The sequence below is a fragment of the Plodia interpunctella genome, chromosome 23, assembly GCF_027563975.2.
Source record: "Plodia interpunctella isolate USDA-ARS_2022_Savannah chromosome 23, ilPloInte3.2, whole genome shotgun sequence".
NCBI lineage: Eukaryota > Metazoa > Arthropoda > Insecta > Lepidoptera > Pyralidae > Plodia > Plodia interpunctella.
In genome coordinates this window covers 4,264,975-4,286,848 of record NC_071316.1, presented here as the reverse complement: position 1 = coordinate 4,286,848, position 21,874 = coordinate 4,264,975, and the positions used below count along the sequence as shown (strand labels likewise).

The 21,874-nt window shown below is 34.1% G+C and overlaps 1 protein-coding gene across 2 annotated transcripts in view; it reads right to left on the bottom strand.

The window, feature by feature from the left end:
- Positions 1-21,874, bottom strand: part of ci (cubitus interruptus) — a 100,072-nt gene that overhangs the window by 38,226 nt on the left and 39,972 nt on the right. For both annotated transcript variants that reach the window (XM_053762984.2, XM_053762985.2), the window contains exon 3: positions 15,840-16,226. In XM_053762984.2, coding sequence (XP_053618959.1) covers positions 15,840-16,000 — 161 coding nt within the window. In that variant the 5' untranslated portion in view covers positions 16,001-16,226. The remainder of the gene's footprint in view (positions 1-15,839; positions 16,227-21,874) is intronic.

Below are 21,874 nucleotides of genomic sequence, written 5' to 3'. Positions count from 1 at the left end.
TTTTACAACTTTCTGACCATATCATATAGGTACCCTTCTGATCACTGTAAGTATTAATTACTTCAGGCGTTGCTTTTAATTTATTTATTCTTTGGAATTTGTGGTAAAATTACTATCAAGTTCTTATGAAGTCAAAAAGTTCTTATGAAGTCAAAAGTCATTTTACGGTATCATATTGACAAATACATAATAACACTAAAATATGTTAATAGAACTGGCTTTAGATACACTTTGAATCAAATAGTGATTTTGCCATGGAATTATTCACATTCTTGATACAAACAACAAATATACCGTGTAAATGGGTAATAACATAAAGAAACACAACTTCCTGCGGGTGTACCAACGAAAGTACAGCCGCGTACACAATTTATTTATAAACAGTTTTTTTATGTCGACGGAATAAGGCATAAATTAGAAGTTAAAAAGCAATGTTTTAGTAGAATGAAATGGTGTACAGTTAGACACACCTCAAATTATCCTGTATATCTCTATGCAAATGCGAATTTTTAGTGATTTAGTACAGCTTCATGTGCTGTTAACTGTACACAGTATAGTACGTACACGATATTGCGTCTGCGCGCTGACGTCCCTCTGTTTACAAATAAATCACGGAGCATTATTTTATTGGTGAGTCCGGTGTACTGCGCTTGAGTAAATGATGTATTCCCTCTCTTCCTGCCTGATTTGGTCCGTTCGTTGGCAACAAATAAAGTTATAGGCCTAACTTTAACCATGAAAAGATAAGAGATAAAAAAAAAAAAATTAATTTATTTGCTGCAATAAGTATAACATTTTACAAGATAGGTTTATACATTGCAGAAATTTTACAAATTAATCTTATTAACTTGTTCACTAGGCAAGCCTGTGTCGAAGAAGATTTGAACATATAAATCAATTAAAAATACAGGGTTTCCGAGCCAGATAGTACTTTTTACATAAATTTAAACTTAACTTTAAACCAGTGGTAAATGGGTCCGGTAGTAAATATTTAGACTCAACTTTCAATTAATAATACCTATTTCTTCGGTCTCGTCGTAGCTTAGCGTATACAACCAATTATTAACCATCATCAGTGTGCCATTTTATTAAGCAAGCAGTATTTTTGAGGGTTATATTGGATGAGTACCGATTTTTTGTTACAGGTTAAAGGTTTAAGTCGAAAAATGAAATTTTGCTTCGTAATCTAGTTTAGGCAGAAACATTTGATTACGACTCCACTTAAATTTATCATGAAATATTTGTGTGTAAATCGCAAGTGAATTACATAACTAAAAATAGATTTTACAAAAAAATTAATGGATTTATTTACTTGAAATACTAATTTTTACCATATTTTTCAACTCTACAAGCTACTATTAGCAAGCATTGAACCAACACTGCTAAGAAAAAATACCATAAGAAACCCATTAAACAGTATTGGCCTGGAAACATTGGTATATGGTAAAGATTATGACATCCCTTTCGGTCAATAATTGCCCTGTTCAGGAGCAAACCGAATGTGACAAAGGGAGTGAACTGAACGGAGTCTAGTGCGGTCATTTCCGCCGGCTGCGTCCGCGCAGGTCATTGGACGAGGTGAATTATGACGGGTCTATTTTGGGCAGCGGATGTAAGCCTCCAAAGGAAGACTTCCTCATTGATAAAGTCATACAATTATAATTGTTTGCAGATTAGTTGTAATTTCATAATTTGAATACCTTTACATATTATAAAAACGGGTCTGTCTGTATGTAAACTAAAAAACTACCAGGCGGTACGGTTTTCACCAATAGATAGTGTAATTCCTGAGGCAGGTTTAGGTGTATAATTAATTATGGTTTTACCCGAGCGAAGCCGGGACGGGCCGCTAGTAGAATATAATATATTTAGTATAATCATTTATTACAATAAACATACATTATTAAATACATTCATTCTCCTTTTTATCTTGCTTTTTTATTTATATAAATGACACAAAAGCAGTTATACTCAACCACGTGCGCACAGACTCTTAATTATTAATTTAGTAATCAATACAAAGAATGAAGGGTATCTACTTGACCGGAGATAACTACACTCGCTATAATAATATGCTGTATTGCTAAAGGAATTTAATTTCCACTGTCAGATTATACATAATATATAATACAACCATGAGGTAGACGAGACGGATAATATTTTGATAGTAAGTATACCGAACTAACGAAGAAAAAACACACAATTAACTACCGCTGGCTGACTGGAAGATATCCCGTCATATGCTTGATGCTTTTGATTATTTACCTTCTGTTATGTATGTACTTATGTCAAGTTTTTTGAACGATAAATATATTACAAACTAATTATTTCTTAAATATTTGGAAATTTTCATGGTAAGAAATTTTAGTGTACCTACAGATCACTTAATTTCGAAGGAACGTCACTAAATATGTTGCGATAACAACAACGACAAAACAAAAATGACGTCAATTTAATTATTACTTGACAGGAGCCATCATAGATAGCCACAGAAAACTGTAGAGAATTCCACGATACTTGTATAAATAAGTCTACCCGTCATTTTTGTCTGTATGAACGACGTAAATGCAAAAAAACTATCGGACGGATTTTTGTACAGTTTTCACCAATAGACAGTTTTATTTCTGAGGAAGGTTTTAGTGTTTAACTTATTACGGTATTACCCAAGCGAAGCCGGGACTGGCCGCTATTTCTATATACCTAAATGTGACCCAAAAGTGAGCTTTTTCAAATTTTCGAATTGTCTTTTCATAAAATATTATCCGTGTTAATGTAAAATATACTAATTATATTACTGCCAAAATTTCCAATTGCTTCCTCATGGCTGAGGGTCGTGGTGGAATGAAACACACACAACTTTCCTAGCACTATTAATGGAGCGGTTTGCCATTGCCTTCTCCATTTCACACACAAACTAATAATCAAACAGTGTTCAGGTTTCCCCACGATGTTTTCCTTCACCGGAAGCAAGTGGTGCGATGAAAACTGCTATACATTCGTCAGATTGGTATACAAATCATGTGGCACGAGTAGGATTCGAACCTGAGACCTTTCGATCCACAGGCGGGCGTCTTAACCATCACCACCGCTTATTCTGCTATGCAAACATATATAAATTATATTTCATAACAAAAGGCATTATTTAACATAAAAAAATAACCACACTTGTCTATAAAAATGAACTACAATTGATGCACTGATCAACGTACAATGAACTTAGCATGACCCATCTCGCATGAATACATTACGTGTTCACTTAACTTTATCGCTATCTCACTTGTCAACGAGCTAGCAATCTACCACTAAGTAATTTAGACCCAGTGCTTTAATGTATACATTGACCTTAGGCAGCTATTTATGTGTGAGACATAAGATCATGAATCGCCATCTATCCTATTCTATCATCGTTAAGTGTTCCAGTTTGGGCTGTGATGCCCAGGATCCACGTGAAAAATCTTGGCTGTAAATTTACGTCCGGCCTGACTGACATCAATCCCCTTCGTCTGCTGTTTTTGTCTATAAGCTGTCAAGACTCGTACGAGATTCATAGGAGGCTATATATATATATTTATAACGCACCGTCGAAACTACTGGGCGTAAAAAGCTGAAATTTGGTGTGTAGGTTAGGCACTAAGAAGGGATTTCCTGAAATTGACTTTATATATGATAGTATAAGTTGTTGGACTAACCTTACATATTAATTTATGCTGTTAAAATATGTATTATTTAATTTTAAAAGATACATTTTAATTAAAACTAATATTTGTATATCACAAATAATACTAAAAATTAAACTAAAAACTAAATTATATATATTATAAAACAAAGTAAATGTATAAATATTTACAAAAATGCCCGTCCCGGCATTTCGTTGTCCCAGAAGGCTTGCAGCACGTTGTATGGCAATGCTGATTCTTTTAGCGATCTCTGGTCACTTGATAGCCGTTATTATTAGCTGAATCATCAAAATGTACGGATCATGGGCTTCGAGTCATCACAGCCGATAATGAAACAAGAAATAATGAGAGAGAGTACAATCGACACCCCGGCAAGCCACGAGCTGCATATGGGCTGTTTACGAGATATGCTCTTTTATATAGACGCTGTAAACTGGAATGAGTCGTAAAGGGCCCGACATTTTTATTGGCCGCCATTTGCTTGACAGCCCTGAAGGGATTTGACCTTTAGGAATAACAAGGATGCGGGGTCAAATGGTTTAAAGTATTTTTGTAACTACAACTTGGAAGAGCTTAAAAATTCTTTAACTTACTTCTTAATAACTTAGGGTGAGTTCCAAAAGTCGACTTTGAAGTTGACTGCGCGCCGCTAAAGTTAAAGCAAAATGGCGTAATTTGCGTTTTTCTGCGCAGATCAAACTTAGTGCTAAAGTTGAGTCGCGATTCCTGAATAAAAATTTTATATGTTTAAAATATATATTCGGATTTCATAAAAATTAAGCGCAAAAAATGTTATTACAATTTTATACATAGGTAGGCAATTTAAATATATTTTTAAATATATATATAACTATTTAAAAAATATATTCAGACTAGATAAAAATCAAACGCAAAAATGTTTTATTAACATTCTATACATAGGTTTAGAAATTAGCTAATTTCTTCTCTGTCAATTTAGCCAGTACTATTTTATATATAGTATACTCATAAAATGGCAATTTACACAACATAAAACAAAATAATGTTAAACTAGTTCTACTGAACTCAACAATCGAAACCCAGAACAACAGACAGACAGATCAACGTTTTACTGCACATTGATATCTAAATAAGGTAAAACAGCTAACCAAAGCCTTAAAATCCACACCAAAATAAGGTTTTTATGCATTTTATGCAATTCCGAAAATGCATATGTTATAAGGTAATGAAATTATAAAAAAAAGATTTTACGAGTTTTCACAAATGGGATTCCAATTTAATAATAACTGGATTCTCTGGAGTTTTGTTGTTGGTTGGCCAAGGCATAAGCGTAAGCGGGTGTTTGATAAAATTATATAATATATTTTACTGGTAACCAGCTTGAACTCTCGCTTGGCTCGAGTAAAACCATAGTAAATTATATAATAACACCTAAACCTTCCTCAGAAATCACACTATTGGTTGGTGTAAACCGTAGAATTAAGAAGTAAAAGTAAGAATTCGTCCAGTAGTTTTTAAGTTTATCGCGTTCATACACACGAATAGACCTGCCTATTGCATTAATGCTAAACAAAGTAGCGAACGATTCTAATATCTCTGCTCTAATAAGTCGTTACATTAATGTAGCCTCTCGTAATGCTAAAATACAGAAATGTTAGATATATACTAATATTCAGTTTGAAACCTTGCACCATATTTTTAAAAATAATACTTTAGAGTCACCTATGACTTGGACTGCCTCCTATCAGGTGTAACAAATTTATTAAAATCTGTTCAAAAACCGTATCGCATTTTATACGTTTCGATAAAAACATATATGTTTTTATCGAAACGTTTCCAGCAAGTGTGACGATAAGGAAAACATTTTATGTCGCGATGTCTCCGGTTCTATATTAAAAAACATCCCCTTGCAATGATTTTAGGGTTCCGTGTAGTAAGTACTAAATAAAGAATCCTTGTGGTTTTTTTTTTAATCAAAAATCTGTGCAAATTAGAATCAAAACTTTTTCTTCGCATGAAAATTTCTAAGAAGTTCTATCCTTATTTAGTAAATGTATCTCTAGAAGAGATCCCTACGTGGGATAAGTCCGCCCTTGTATATTTAACTTTTTATTGTTTTTGTACTTTCAGCATGCGTTCTTTGTATAATAAAGTACTGATAAAGAATTAAAACTTGGACAGATAATTAAATATTCCTTTCATTTGAAACTAGGTTGAACCTATAGCTGAGATAGGAATAAAGGATAACGTTTTAAGATAAAAATATTCATGTATGTGCAACAAGCGATAACTAACTTTATTTCTAATGTTTACAAAGATTAAAATTATGTGAAAGGTAGTTCACTCTCAAAATATTGTTTTAAGGTTAACTTTTAGCCCTCGTCAGCCAGACATGCACCAACAAAATCCTGTACAAATTTAACCCTTCACGCGACTATATTTGATCATTATTATTTAAACGTATGGCTCAAGTGATATGACATCGCGATTTCACCATACATAAAAAATATGACTAATTTGACATTCATCTATCTTTCATAGACGATATTTTATATGGGCTAGCTTGAACATCGTAAAAAACCCTCTGTTCAATATAAGTATGAACAAGGCCATCGACATCAAGTAGGTCAGTAGAAAATTTCCGCATTTGTGTCGTATGTATATGAGTCGCATTTGTAACTTTTGTTATATAAATAAGTATAAACAAATCTCTAAGTCCTTTGACAACTAGAGTAACTTAACTAGACTATTTATTAAGATTCGGCGACTGGTCTACTTAGCTATACAAATGAGGCAATAAACGAGCCACGTCCGACGCCTACTTACTCTCTGTGGCGAGACACACCAGACGTTTTTATAATTAATGAGAGAAAAACACATACTAAGCAGTAAAAGTGTCAACAGATGCAGATGCACATGTTTAATGCAGATAGAAATCTAATTCTAGTGCTTCCTTGTCGCCATTGTTATTGCAATTTAAGTAAATGCAGTCTGGAAGTGATACATTATTTGTTAGAAAACATTGTATACAAAAGTACCAAGCGATTAAAATGTAGTAGGAAAAGTTATTATTACATCTATTGTTTAAAATATTACATATATGATATTTTGGAAAGGACAGAAGAAGTGTAAGTGAAAAAAGTACTTTTTGTCCAGAAATAAGACTCTAATAGCTATTAATAATATTAGAAAGAACCATCGTTTTGTTCTGCATCGAATCTTAATATCTTTCCCTGTCGTAAAATCAATATATCTCACACAGTTATTGATTTAAAAATACGCAATGTAAAAATGTATCATCACTGTCTCATGTCATGGGATTTCGTTATCGCTTCATCACCGCTTCAGCTTATGACTTGCAGACTATCATCTAACATTGTTGTCTCAGTAAACATGTCAACAGGTGCGTGGTTTCTGAACGAACGCTTTGATAACGTATTGTGTTACAGTTACACTTTGAGACAGAATTCGGAAATGTAAATGGACTTGTGGCCCAATCGTTTGTGTACTTAGGGTGGGTTACACCCGTTAACTTTAACATTAATCTCAACCTGCGTAGAATAACACAAAGTATGCCATTTTATCTAAACGTCAGCGGCAAAGTTAAAAATTAACAAAGTTAATGACGACTTCTGTAGCCGTCATCTTGACGGACTGCTACACTGGCGGTCCCGGGTTCGATCCCCGGTCAGGCCAAGATGAAAAATGATTTAAAAAAAAAATACGATTCTTCCGTTGACCATACACTAGTACGCGAATTCAAATAACCTTATCAATTTTCTTTCTCAAAGACGCGGAAACGAGAGCACATTATGTTATGAAAATTTTCCCAAGCTCATTTCATTTGTGTACCAAATATAAGTCATAAAGGTGCGTGCACAATAGCTAAGTACGTACTTCATTATTCGGACGTGCGGTCGATAAATTGTTGCGACAAAATCGCGCCACCGAACTACGCGATTGTGTGCGGCCAACCACCGTGGCGCATTTAACGCGGTAAGGGTTGGTGTACACTTGTATATTAAGTGAATAACTGTCATAGTGTTTATATGGCCAAAATTAAATACCGCAAAAGGCATTTTTTATACATGAGAGAACGAGAGTGATATATTTTTATAGTCGGGGTCAAAATTGGAGGAATTGCGTTGATTTTTTTGCAGTCATAAAATCTATATTTAGTCTGAATATTTTATCGTTTTACGATTACATTAAGACACAGAGAAATAGTTCAGTAACTTGCAAGATTGCAGACTACAGACACCTTTACATTGCAGGTTTCAACTCATTACACTGACCATAACTTGTACTTAATCTATTCTCTCCATTACTTTTCCCAGCATACACGAGTGTAGGTAATTAGACAGTATGAATAAAATACCTTTATTTTACTGCGTTGAGCAATTTTAGCAAAATAGAAAATGTATTTTAATTTGTAAAGAAATAAACGCAAGTAAACAGGCCTAATCTATTGCGGCAGATTTTAAGGTTTGGTTTTAACCTAAAACCTGCATTCAATGAGCCAATATTTAACAAAAATATAATTGCTTTCACATCGTACAGCATATTGAACAATCCAACGAATAATATATTAGTGTACATAATCTAGAAACCAACACCAATTTTGTAATTCTCACAAGAAATAATTTGAATTTTGAAATTCTAATCGTTTTCGAATTTTTGAGACATAATAATAAAATATCTCGTGTGTACACGCCTTTATAGATGGAGAAACAAAATGCGGAGGTCTCGGTTACGTATTTAAGCTCCATTTTCAACGCGTTTTTATTTCTGTTTCTTTAATTAAAACCGTTTAAATCTGCTCCAATGAGATTTGGAGCCGACTGGTACTGATTAAAGGGATTAACGATTCGATTTCTCCTCCAACGACAAAATCTCAAATTAATTGCTTATAAAATAATAAACTGTGGTCTTACAAATTGATTAAGTACATAACACATATTTCTATGTATCTGAATATCTATATAAGTGTAGCTTTTGCCTTTTGGTTATCGTTCCCAGTTCATGCCTGACAGTAAACCTACCTTTGTTTTACCCTAAAAAGGTCAAACTTTCTTAGGAAAAGTTCCAAAATTCCCAAGTGGTACCTACTGATTCTATAATTACGAGCCAGGAGAAGTATTTTAAATAATTCCGTTAAAAATTCCCAAGTGGTACCTACTGATTCTATAATTACGAGCCAGGAGAAGTATTTTAAATAATTCCGTCAGAGAATAACCAAAATTCAGATGTCCATTGATTGATTCCATATACTTAGTACGAACATTCTTTTCTATGATCCATTATTGTTTTCCGTTATTCTAACATGTTTTAATTGGAAATAACATAATATACCGACTTACTAGAAATAAACTCATACAGTGCTAAAGAACAAATAATCCCATTTCATATCCCAATTGAATTATTACTTTCAATTAAAAAAAAAAAAAAAACAATTTTCCTATGAGCACTTTATCAGTAATCCAAATAAATTATAACAAATTCAATTTTAATCACGTAAAGCTGGTACACACCTGCGTTTCATGTCGTTAGTCGTTGCTTCACGATATCCAGATCTAAGGCTGCGCACACACCTGCGTCTAATGAAGCTCGGATCAGCGCTAAAATGTATGGCTACTGTGTGCACGCAACATCGCATGTCCCTTCTTATTTTTTCATCGAATGCTACTGTTACACATAAAGAATAGTCTTTCTTTATTTTACTGTAGGTTTGTGGATGATATGAAAAATGTCCGGTTTATCTTTATTACTCACTAGCTTTTGCCCGCGGCTTCGCCCGCGTTTATTACGTGCGTCGGCTCATTGATTGATTGTTATTTCTGACAATATTTCGAATTCTAAGCAACGTATTGCGTGTAACCTAAATCATCATAAACAATCATCATAAACCTGTATCATATTTTAAGTTAGCCCTTTCACGATTGTGAAAACCGCATCAAATCCCATCGAGTAGTTTTTGCGTGATGCGCGACAGTCATAATACATACAGACAGACAAAATGTTTTGGCTTCTGTTATTTCCATTAACCACCCTTAATGATTTTTGTTTCATATATTCTATGTACGAACATAGCCTACTTACAGTTGTATTATATACTAGACGTTGACTCGGGACTTCGCTCCCGTGGGAATTTTGAGATAAAATATAGCCTATAGCAATCTTGGATAATGTACAGTACATTCTAATGGTGAAAGAATTTTGGAAATCGGTTCGGTAGTTTCGGAGATTATACTCAAACATACAAACTAACAAATAATAGTATAGATATATCGATGATGTAGGAAAATTCTATAAGAATAATATTAAAGTCTATTGATAAAAAAATCGTCTGTGAAGTCGGTTACAAAAATATTTAGGTTAATTGCTTTACGTATCCGTCATCTGGACTCCCGTCCGTTGCCGGCTTCACACTATGAATTCTTTGGCTCCACATTTATCGGCGAACTCGGACTGATACCGAGGCGAATCAAAATACATTGCGTAGCTTTTGGTAAAACCTCGTCAGGTTTTCTTGTAAGGTCGAGGGCGGATAACTGTATGAGGGCGCCTATCTAAGCGGGAATTTCACATAGCAGTCACTGGAAAAAGCTAGTCTCGGTCATATGATCTGGTTTCTTCCTTTGTCATTGAGCGTCGGAGCCCAGGGTCAGCTTTCTGGCTTTCTCGTTTCCACTTCGAACGGTTCCTCAACATCTTTGTCAAACCATTGACTGGCAAAATCTAGTAAGTAATCCCAACTAATATTATAAGTAATCCTAAAGTAAGTTTGTTTGTTACCTCTTAATGCTTTAACTACTAAAATTTTACATACACCTATAGTTTGAAATACAGTGTAGGATATGGGGTACCTTCCGTTTCGTTCCTGCTCCCATAGGAAACCACGCAAGTGAAGCCGCGGGCAAATGCTAGTATTACTATATTCCATACAGTTATGATGGTGATATCCAATCTATATTTATCAGCGGACAATGCCCTGTCTTTGCCAGGGATGGTCAATTTATAACCGGAAGCTGGTTATATGGTCGATTGACCGATCGGCAAGCTTCGGGAACTTTCGGGCAATCCGGAAGGGACAATTTGGGTTGCCAGGTAGCGCGGCAAATTTTTTGTTTTAACACTATTTGTGTCTCAATCAGGAGGTCGTATTTGTGGGCTTAAAATAACATATATAAAAAAGTTTTCGACTTTGTTGCGATGAGGAATGTATCGAAGTAATATAAGATTTTATATAATATTACAATAAAATATAGACAACGTAAAAAAAAACAACAAATGCGATCTAATTTCTGGTTTTTTTTTACATGTAATTATATTTTTATTTATTAAATTCATAATAATTGTTTTCCATTCATGAACTTGTTGTACAAGCCTTCTTGTCAGTGACGGCACATTTTTTGTAAGTAGCCTAAAGGCGTCTGACATGACTTGAAAACGACTGTCAACTAGCGACACAAATTTTCACACAATAAACTGATTTAGATTTCTCTTGAGTCATACATTTCAAAAATATCATCCATCCAAGCGACTTTGTTCACAAGAGTGATTGTGCAAAAATATCCTGGCGCATTACTCGACTCTCTTTCACACAAATTTAACGCTATGAGATTTAAAGTGAGAACAATTGTTGTAAATCTTCTCGCAAGCGCACTTTCTCAAAAATGCATTTAATTAGTTCCCGACATTTATATTCGCGTACAAACAAACACAGCGGGGCACTAATAAATCAGGCGTGTACTGCTTTGCTTTTAAAATTGCATTGCGTTTTATAACCACAACATGTATAATTTTATATGCTATATTATATTTCGATTTTTCAAAGGTAAGGTTAAACAATTTATCTAAAAAAATATTTCTGTAAAATTAGTAGCTTTTTGATAATAACAGTATATTGTAAAATTAATATTTTGTGATAATTATTTTTCTAAAACCTATGACGATAAAATTATAGATCAATAATTTCAGAATGTGTCTAAATCACTGACAAAAATATTGAAACGTTTTGTAAGTTTTGGATGTTTTCCAATTTTTATCTGGCAATTTACAGAAAAACATGACAGAGGTATTGACTGAATGAACGATGCTCTAAATAGAAAATGAGAAATTATATAAAGGGAACCTTCGAAAGATTTATCCGATATTTCACGTGATATTGATATCAATTTCACGTAAAACAGTAAAAATATATCAAAATCACAACCCCAACAAACATCAAATGCAAAGTGATGAAGCAAACATAATAAAATTTTATAACATAAAACATTTATAACTTCACGAGAAAATAAAATATGAGATGTTCGATCTCAAGCTGATTGGAACAACGTATGGCTAACGCCTTCTAAAGAAACCGAAGACGGTTCCCATACGATACCCAAAATTACTGTTATGACAAAGTTAACCATGAAACATAACACGAAAGATTTGTCTGATAGAGATGCAACACCTAATTACTTTGGACGCTTAAACCAGCCTTTATGAACAATGGTAACACCACACACGACGTCCAATCACGCTGCCTTTTGTTTTACATCTATAATAATGGTTTATAGGATTCTGCATCTCGAATAGAATGAAAGGAACCTTAATTGTCTATCAAAATATATGAAGAACAGACGAAAATGAAAAATTTTGTCATTGTAATCAAATAACTGATAAATATAAAAATATTTAAAGGAAAATCGATTATGTATATATATATATATATATATATATATATATATATATATATATATATATATATATATATATATATATAACCTATAACTATTTAGACAAAAATGATAAAGTACTTGTACAGGTAGTTAGGATTTAAAGCTTTAACAGATTGTTTGGGACTAGAAATAACAAATTAAAAAATAAGTAAATTAGACCTAGATTAAAAGACTTAGAACCTAGAAAAATATATATTAACATACACACTATAATTAATATACAAATGACGGTGTTATCGCCTAGGTAATTTCTTACAGACAACCAAGATAAAATAAGAAACTGCAGTATTTTTGTGGCACACTATCTAGGATTGTACATTGAAATGAGCTGTACGGAGCCCTCGGTAGGTGTGTTATATTCACAATTGACTTTTTTCCCATCTCGATGATTTGTGAGGCAGGACGCAGTCACAATGCGCTCGTAGTGGGATGCGGGCGGGAGAATGGTACTTATTATGGCTTAGACGCTTTGTGTCGCCACATGTGTGAAATGAAAGAATTCCAGTGAAACCCGCCTTGAGGAAGTTAGCTCTCCTGAAACAATGGCTTGGGAAGACAAAGATTTTATGGTAAACTAACAGTCTGCTATTTCATGGATAACGTTTTCAACAACTATGAACTTGTGTACAAAATTACTTTCCAATTATATCAATTGTATTACCAATCTTTGCATTGATATAATGAGAAAATCATTCACAATCTATGTGTTTGGGTTATGTGGCTATAGCATAAAGACTACCATATTCAATATTGCATTTCCTTCCTTATTTATAAGTGCCACGAAGAAATATGTATGTACTTTATGCTGGCAGCAATATTTGTTACTAAGCGCCCTGTGTTTGCAATTTTGCAACACAATTCACAAAGGGCCGTTCCGCCTTATTTACTCTGTAGGAGCTTAATAAACATAATCTGAAAACGTTGAAGTAGAATTAATAGGTGAACTGACACGCGATACTAATCTATCAGTTCAAAGGACTTTGCTTAATGAATCAAATGACAGGCGACTCGCAACACCTCTTTTGTGGCCGGACAGAATTGACTTTGACGGAGCGAACGGAGCCAAAATAACCAATCGTGTCCAACCCATTGTGCGAGCTATAAATAGATCAGTTGGAAATAAACACGTGGTGGCAATTATCGCAGCAGCGGGTTAAATGAGGCACCAAGGAACGTCGTTAATGGCCACGGCGAGCCGGAGGCATCCGGCTATGAATCCAAATAAAGAGAATTCAGAAGAACTCTTGACATGGTTATTAAGACAGAGATGTTGCAGCATCTTATAATGTAAGGTGAAAATTTACCGTCAAAATTGACCTTTAACATAATAATAAGATAATATAAGTAAGGAACTGGATATTAACTGTGTCGATTTTTGTCAAATTGTTAGAAATTCAGCGGAATAAAGATGTGTTTGATTTCCTTCTATAACCTCATTATGTTGTGCCTCCTTGATCGAGGAGATCTCATAAAGAAAGGATAGCCCCAACTTCCGAGAAAGCATGTCTTTATACTACCAATTTTATACCCGATTTTATATTCCACGTAACGAGTTACGCAATCACTATAAATAAGACGTAGAAATAACAAGTTTATTGCACAGGTGAGGGCGTTTAAATAAATTGCGGCGGCTGTTGCGCATCCATCTTCGTGTGAGAGATTTAAGGTGCACAATATCACTGAGCTACAGCCCTCTACATACACAAAACCTTTATTGATATTGCCTCAATAACAAAGTATGATATATAGCAACCGTGGCACAGGACGATATACGAGTAACATCCATCAGGCGCGTTAAAATCAACTGTTTAGTAAATTAACATTTTTACAATTTTAATTTCGTGTACGCGAGTGAAGTGAAGAGGCTTGGTGTTTCTGACGTCGGGGGCATTAATCATCTCGCGTGCTTCAGCCTCGACCGCACGATACATCACGAACCCTTTGAGATACGACGACTCATTTGTTGAAATGCACCGTCCGGCTTTTATTAACGCACTAACATTGTAAATGTCTCAATCCGTTTGACAACTTCCTGCTCTCCCGTCAACGCACTTGATTCAGGTGCTCTCCGATCCATCCCTCAATTTTACGATATAGTTTTATTGTGTCCAGTTACAGAAGATTAATGCTGTCATCAAATTGGTCGGCTTACGTGTCCGTTGTTGTGCAATAAATTATCATTAAGTAACACCTTGTCTCACCTGGACTCGGTTTTATGAGCCCTCGGCCGTAAACCACGGTTAATACGCCGAGTCTAATCTAATCTAAAAATTTCTACCTGCTCCCGATATAAATTCTAAAGTGAATGAACGTAAAAAAGATACTGAATTTGTAATAAACGTAATGGAATGGCAGATCGGTAAAGGTGCACTGGGCGAATGTGAATTTTATTGACGACGTATAAAAAACTGTTACTTTTTTAATTGAACGCGCGCTTAACAATGTAGGATGTATTGAAAATTTTTGCAAAAAAGTAGTCCATGCAATTATGCAATAAAAGGTCTTACATGTCCTAGTAATACTTAATGAACCAATGTATATTATAGGCCAAGCCAATAAACGGAACGGAGATACTAGACGAGCGGATAACGCGAAACGACCGGCTCACTAAAGGACACTTGCATTTCGAGCGAATCATAATAAAATTACGTATGTAGATGGATTCGATGATATGAATGCCGCTGGCCATTCGGATTATGATAAGCAAGGCACTAAAAAGGGAATAAACGTTGAAGTGTCGCGGTATAAGAAGTGGGCATTGGCAATTCGCAATAAATAACATTTGGCAAGTAAGTCATTATTGTAGAAGTTTTAATATTCAATGGTTAAATTGCGCACTCGAATCCTCATTCGAGACGAGCATGTAGAATTATATTCATTAGCTATACGGTAAGTGAATGCCGAATATAAAACAGGTGAAACCTCGTATTAACCAGATGCTGCTGCCATATAATCAAGACCAATTTCAGAAATGCAAAATAAATCGTCATAATATTAAACGTAGCTATTTTCAGTTGCACCTATGTCAACTGATGAGAAATCAATTATGTGATGGAATTTATTGCTTCCGTTGGCGAAGATCATTCAAGACGATTTTGTAAAAGAAGTCGTATGGCAAACATAAAACGAAACGAGGGTCAAAGTGACTCATTAACATACGTAATTTTATAGTCAGGTAATTACTAATAATACAAAAAATACTATCGCAAATGCTAAAATGCATTTGATATTGATCTTATATATTGTAGATTTAAATTTAGTTTAGTTCATAATTTAAGAGGTTAAAAATTCATATTTTTTGAATGGTCAAATTAATACAAAATTATTATAGTAAGCAAAGTAGGATTAGCTCCGACGCACAGTAACAATAGCATAGTATTTCAGAGATTCTTACATCCAGTTGTGAACTTCTTGTGTCCAAAATGTTGATGGAAATTATGAAAAAATAAAAACTTACTGAGCATGATGATGGTAATGTGTAGCGTGGTGCATGGCTGTGGTCGGCGCGCCTGGAGGGGTGGAAGCGTGGAAGGCTGCAAACGCCGACGGGAATTGAAGAGGCAAGAAACCACTTCCCGCAGTCCCAGGCCCGCCCACCGTCTCCCGATCAGGCATCATTCAAAGTCCTAACACTGTAACATCACTTAGTCCTCCACTCACAATCATACGATCACGGATTTCACTAATATCACCAATGACTTCTTTTTACCACTAATCAAGTCAACTCTAATCGTATTATATTCATTTTCTTCTTCATTGTCATTTTCTTTGAGATTTTTATCACCGTGTGCATATCTTTATCGTCCTTCCGTTTTCTTGTCTCATCCTTCCTTTGTTTTTGTATCTGAAACAAAGACATGATTACCGTTAAAATTATAATTTCCTCGTTTAAATTAGGTAGCCGCTTTGGAATTACTAATAATTAAAGTGATTTCGTGTCGTGTAAATACTTAATGCGTCTGCGTCAAGTTTGCGTGTTCAGTTGTTTTGTTCCCAATTATATAAATTATTGAAATCACAGAATTTGCGGCGTACGTTGAATAACAAAAAATCTATTTATGTGGTTAAATATATTTATTTAATTATTTAATCTGACTACTGATGTCTCACTTTAGTATAGCATATCATATGAAATAATAATAAAAACCAAAATTATTCAAATTAGAAAGATATTGACGTCACTTGTCATAAGGTCGAAAATTTACTTAAGACAACAGTATATCACCGGAGTGTCTATGGAATTTATTAATATTTATACCTGGAATCATTTTACACCAATTGTATACCAATATGATACAAATATGGTTATAAATTTTTTGGCACGTGACAATATGTAGAAATTGGTAAGTTAAACGTGCCTTTTAAACCACTGGAAACGATTAAAATACTTTAAATGCATGTTTGGGTGTCCAATGCAAGGCAAAATGCCTTTTGTCTTCATTAAAATAAAATATTAAAATTCTTAATTTAAAAATTTGCAATATTGAAATGGAAAATGAATGTTCACAAATACTGATATTTTAAAACAGACCGGTGCTATTGTTTTTTTTAATAATTATATTTGCACTTGAGATACTCATTCGCATATTAAGTTGTTCATTTCAAGACACGCTAGTATAAACACCGTGGTATTTTTTAAAATTGTTTTATTCTGTTATTAAATAAATAGTAATTATTTAAAAAAGTGGAAGAACAATTTTCTTTTACACATATTAAATGTATTTATTTACATATTATTACGATATCCAAGTTTATGAAGTTCAATTATGTGTATCAACATTTCATACAAGTAGCATATGCGTGCCGATGGTCTCACAATTATGGCCCCGGTCCCATTGATCCGTCGTGCTCAGTTGCGTAAACGCAATGCGTTGCTAGTCCGTTGTTTTACATGGGTTTGACATAGATGTGCATCGACGTTGACGTAGCACAACGGAGAAATGGAACCGGCCCTAAGCATGCCAAAGTCGATTGGTTTAGAATAAGTGACAATCATATTTTTTTTTTACAAAAATATAGATAACGTACATGATGTGAGATTTTACATGAAGTGAAAGTGAATCAACATCATCACATCGAGTGTGTATTGCTAACACTTATGTCAAGTCATGTCAGATGCCTTTAGGCGACTTGAATAGAATTCAAGTCGCCTAAAGGCATCTGAGTTGACTTTTTTACGACTATTTACCTCCATCTAGCGACTTAGAAGCAATTAAAATGTTATTTATCTATTTTCGATTAACTCATCAAAATCGAACAAAAAATGTTACTTGGGTATAGGTACATAGCCAGATTTTAAATTATATCTTTTTAAATACCAAATCAAATCAATACAGTATATTAATTAAAACTGTACAAAAGCTTAATTACATCTTTTATAGTGGCTTCGATACAATAACATTAATTTGCCATAATTATAGTGATGGGAAAACAAGTTAATTACGCGAATCGACAGCGGGCTGCGCAGGCGCAAAAAATCGACAAATTGTGGCAAGATGTCATTAGCACATACTGGGAATCGTCGCGTGGTGTAAACAAGTACATGCATTACGAAAATTTCACCATATTTCGTTATATATACATATAGTAAATAACAAGTTATTAGTTAACTCATGCACTGCACTTTAGAGGACATTCGACGAGACATAAAGTAAATTCTATTGTTGTAACTGCTATAGCAGTACCCTGTCTGCCTGAGTGTTAAACAAAAATGGAGGGGCAAAGTACAGTGAATGTAAGTACCTGTTACATATTTATTGGCACCGTTTTGATTTCATAAAATGTTTAAGGCTTTTTGTTTTTATAGCTTTGTGTAAAAGCTTTTTTTTTGTATAATGTCTCTCCAACTATGTTTCAAATAATATAATAGTACACAAAAAGTTAAAATTTGCAAACATACTTGCAAATTGTGTATAATTGAATTTAGATTTTCGTTTCTCTAATAAAAAAAAAACACAAACAAGGAACACAAATGCAATAAAAATATTCTATCTCTCCATAAGGCATGGTTCATTAAAAATTCCCACAGAGAAAATTTAAGTCTCCAGCTCGGCTCCTTATATTACGAGACACCAAAAGTTGAACATGAAAAAATTCCTAAGTAATTAATGAAGATGTGATTGTTTCGGACGTGACTGGAGCATTGTCCTCGGTAAGGGCACGCCGTCGTAATGAATCGATCGTAAAGCTCGATATCGATATATCGATACTCATTTTCATTGAATGAGATTTACGATGTTTGTGTATGCAAAATCAGAGTATCGTGTTTCATCGGCCATTCAAAAATCGAATTGTGAATTTTGAATGCGTTCGCGATTAATAAGGTGTTTTCTTTTTTATTGAGTCGGTTTTGCAAGCGTCAAGTCATTTTAAGGTTTTATAGTACGTATCGGCACTGGTTACAATTTGCGTGTATTTTGCCTCGCTTTTCAGATATTGAATTCTTATGTTACATTTGAAGGTTTTATACATTGTGTGAGTTTCTCAGTTGCTTTAAGCAGAGATTAGTGTAAATTCAACATTCACATGTTCATATGATTTACGTTTACATTACATTGAGTAGTAGGCTAGTAATATGTATATTGATAGCTCTTCTAAAACTTCGACGTATGAAGTAAAATATATATTTTTATATGAATTCTATACTACCACGTAATTGTAGTATTCATGGAGGAAATATAGTATAGAATAGTATAGAATGCAGGAAATAACTGAAGAGATTAACACACATAAAATTTTGAATCGATTAATTATCGATGAATAAATTTCCCATCCCTATCTCCCGAAAGGAGAGAGCGCGCATGCCAACGCTCTTAATACGGTTCTTAATAACGATTTAATTGTTTTTAGCCGCCGAATCTCCAATGTGTTCTCAGAACAAGCTCCCAAAGTACAGGTACTGGTTCCAGTCCTATGCTGGGTTATCGTCAGGATTGGTACAGTCTGCGGCACATCAAACTGTACAAAATTATTGAAAATCTGCCTATATTGCCGTTACAAAGTGTATTAGGCAGGGTACATACAGGTGAGGATGACTGTTTTTAAACTTGGAAAAAAAATTGTATTAATTTATGTAAGTACTTATTTTTCAAACAAATTAGTAAACACAAATAAACATTCAAAATTTGCCTCTATTACCACTGTTTACATGTGGGTAAATATGACGTGCTATTGATAATATATCAAAAGTACGTCATATTTACGTGAAAGTTTAAAATTCAATGGTATTACTATTGTATATTCGTTTTGTTATTTATTGCTTAATACACGTTTTAAACGCGCACGTCCCTTTAACAATCACTCACAACGACCCGAAACGTCCAAAAGCAAAAAAGGTACGTGCGCGTTTAATACCTGTAAAGCAATTAATACCATAATTTGATCAATTTTAGTGCAAAGCCGTTTGGAAAACCCAAAAAGGTAAAGATCGCGGAACATTCACATATAAATTTATAATAATAACAAAATTTTACCAAAAGTAGTCTCTACTCTTAAATGATTATATCAGAAATGACTATGATATTTGAAATTTACTTTGACAAAACTATTTTGAATCGGTTCATTACAGCCCAATTAATAGTGTAAGTGATTATTAATACAAATTGTCACATTAATAAGCTATAATCGTGTCGTAAGTTACGATAATAGTAAACTAAACACGCCTTATTTCAAAGTTGGTATTACACACGGAGCTATGATATCATTCTAATTGAGCGGCGTAAAAGATTTACAGAAAGAGAAAATTAAATTTTGAATTCGTACATTCTTTACGACGTTCTAATTTCAAAAACTGCGACAAATTTTAAAAAGAAATTCGAGATTCAAATTGGACATTGCCATTATTATTGTATTATACTACTATACTACTAATCGTTGATTACATGTGATTCTTAATTCAAAATCAACTGTCAATTTATGCAAGCCACGTACCGATGCCCAAACTGTAATAATGGCGGTATCAACGTGCAAAGCCACGGACTCATTCTTGCCGTATTACTGATAAGTCAGAACAATAGTGACACATTAGATATGGCCTCTACTCGACCAGACGTGGACCTGAACACGAATCGGCTAATTAGAGAGCTCGGCCGACATATTTGCAACTGCATCGACTTAGTAAGCAAGACTTAGTGATAAATTAAGCGGCTTCGGAGAGAGATCATTGGGTGATTTAAGGTTTGTAATGAGTATTTTCTGTCGTATAAGTTTGTGGAAGAATAATTATAGTCGTATTACAAGATGACGGATATGTACCAAATATTATATAATTACATAATACTTAAAAAAACAACAAATTTGAAAATTTGCGTCTTAGATCAAATTCAAATCATTTATTCAGAAATTAGACCTTCACAGGCACTTTTTCTCGTCAATTTTTATATTTATAGTTATTTCTCACAAGCTACAAACTACTGGCATTTCGGAACGACCACTGCTGAGAAGAAATGACAAAAGAAACTTATTTGAACAGTGTTGGTCCCTATCATGCCAGATCGGCTTACCATTATTGTTTCTTACAATGTTTTTTTTTCTAATAATATATAAAAGTACATAATGTACATAGTCAAAAGGTATATCAAAACATCATTCTTCTCTCTCTCTCTCATGAGAGGCTTTTGCCCAGTACTGGAACACAAGCGGCTATTGATAAATAAATATTATATGACTTACTAATTTCGAGAAAATTACATTTTTAACTTACATTAAGTTACCTTAGTACTTTTTTTACTTTTAAATATTCAGTCATCACATGAGATAATGAAATACTACAATTGGATGTTATTATAGCTATAGTTGTATATTTTTGCGTCAAAACTAGACTGCATATAGTCACGACAAAATAATAAACAATCGTCTTCGGCTTGGCCTTTCATCAGGAGTTAGCATTCGGAAGGCGTCTGACGGGGACAATCATCAATTACAATGAGGGGCCTTATATACCAAGTGCGTGCGTCCGGCTGCTTTAGTCTAGTTGACTAGCTGGGAATATTAGAGATTTATAGGTGATAAGTTTCGCAACTCTCTGCTCTATCTACCCCGTAAGCGATAAACACGTAATCCCAACTTATATTATAAATGCGAAAGTAAGTTTGTTTGTTTGTTACCTCTTCACGCAAAATCTACTGGACGGGTTGTTATGAAATTTGGTACTAGATTTGGTGGTAGAATATAACCTGAATTAACACATAAGGTACTTTTTATCCCAAAACTCCCACGGGAGCGAAGCCCCGGGGCGCAGCTAGTGCAAAATATATCTTTCAGTGTAGCACACGCTCGTGATAAACATTTGCTAAGCTAATAACACCATTCATAGTTCGCCAGCCGGACATAACAATGTAATAAAGTTATTTACAATACGAATTATGTATTCACGGGGCAATATATAGAAATATACGGTTATTGCAGTCGTCAAAGCGACATATATATGTTTATGTGTGAGTGTTTCCGCCGCTTTGCACGTTTTTTATATGAATTAAATCGCTGTGAGGAGTT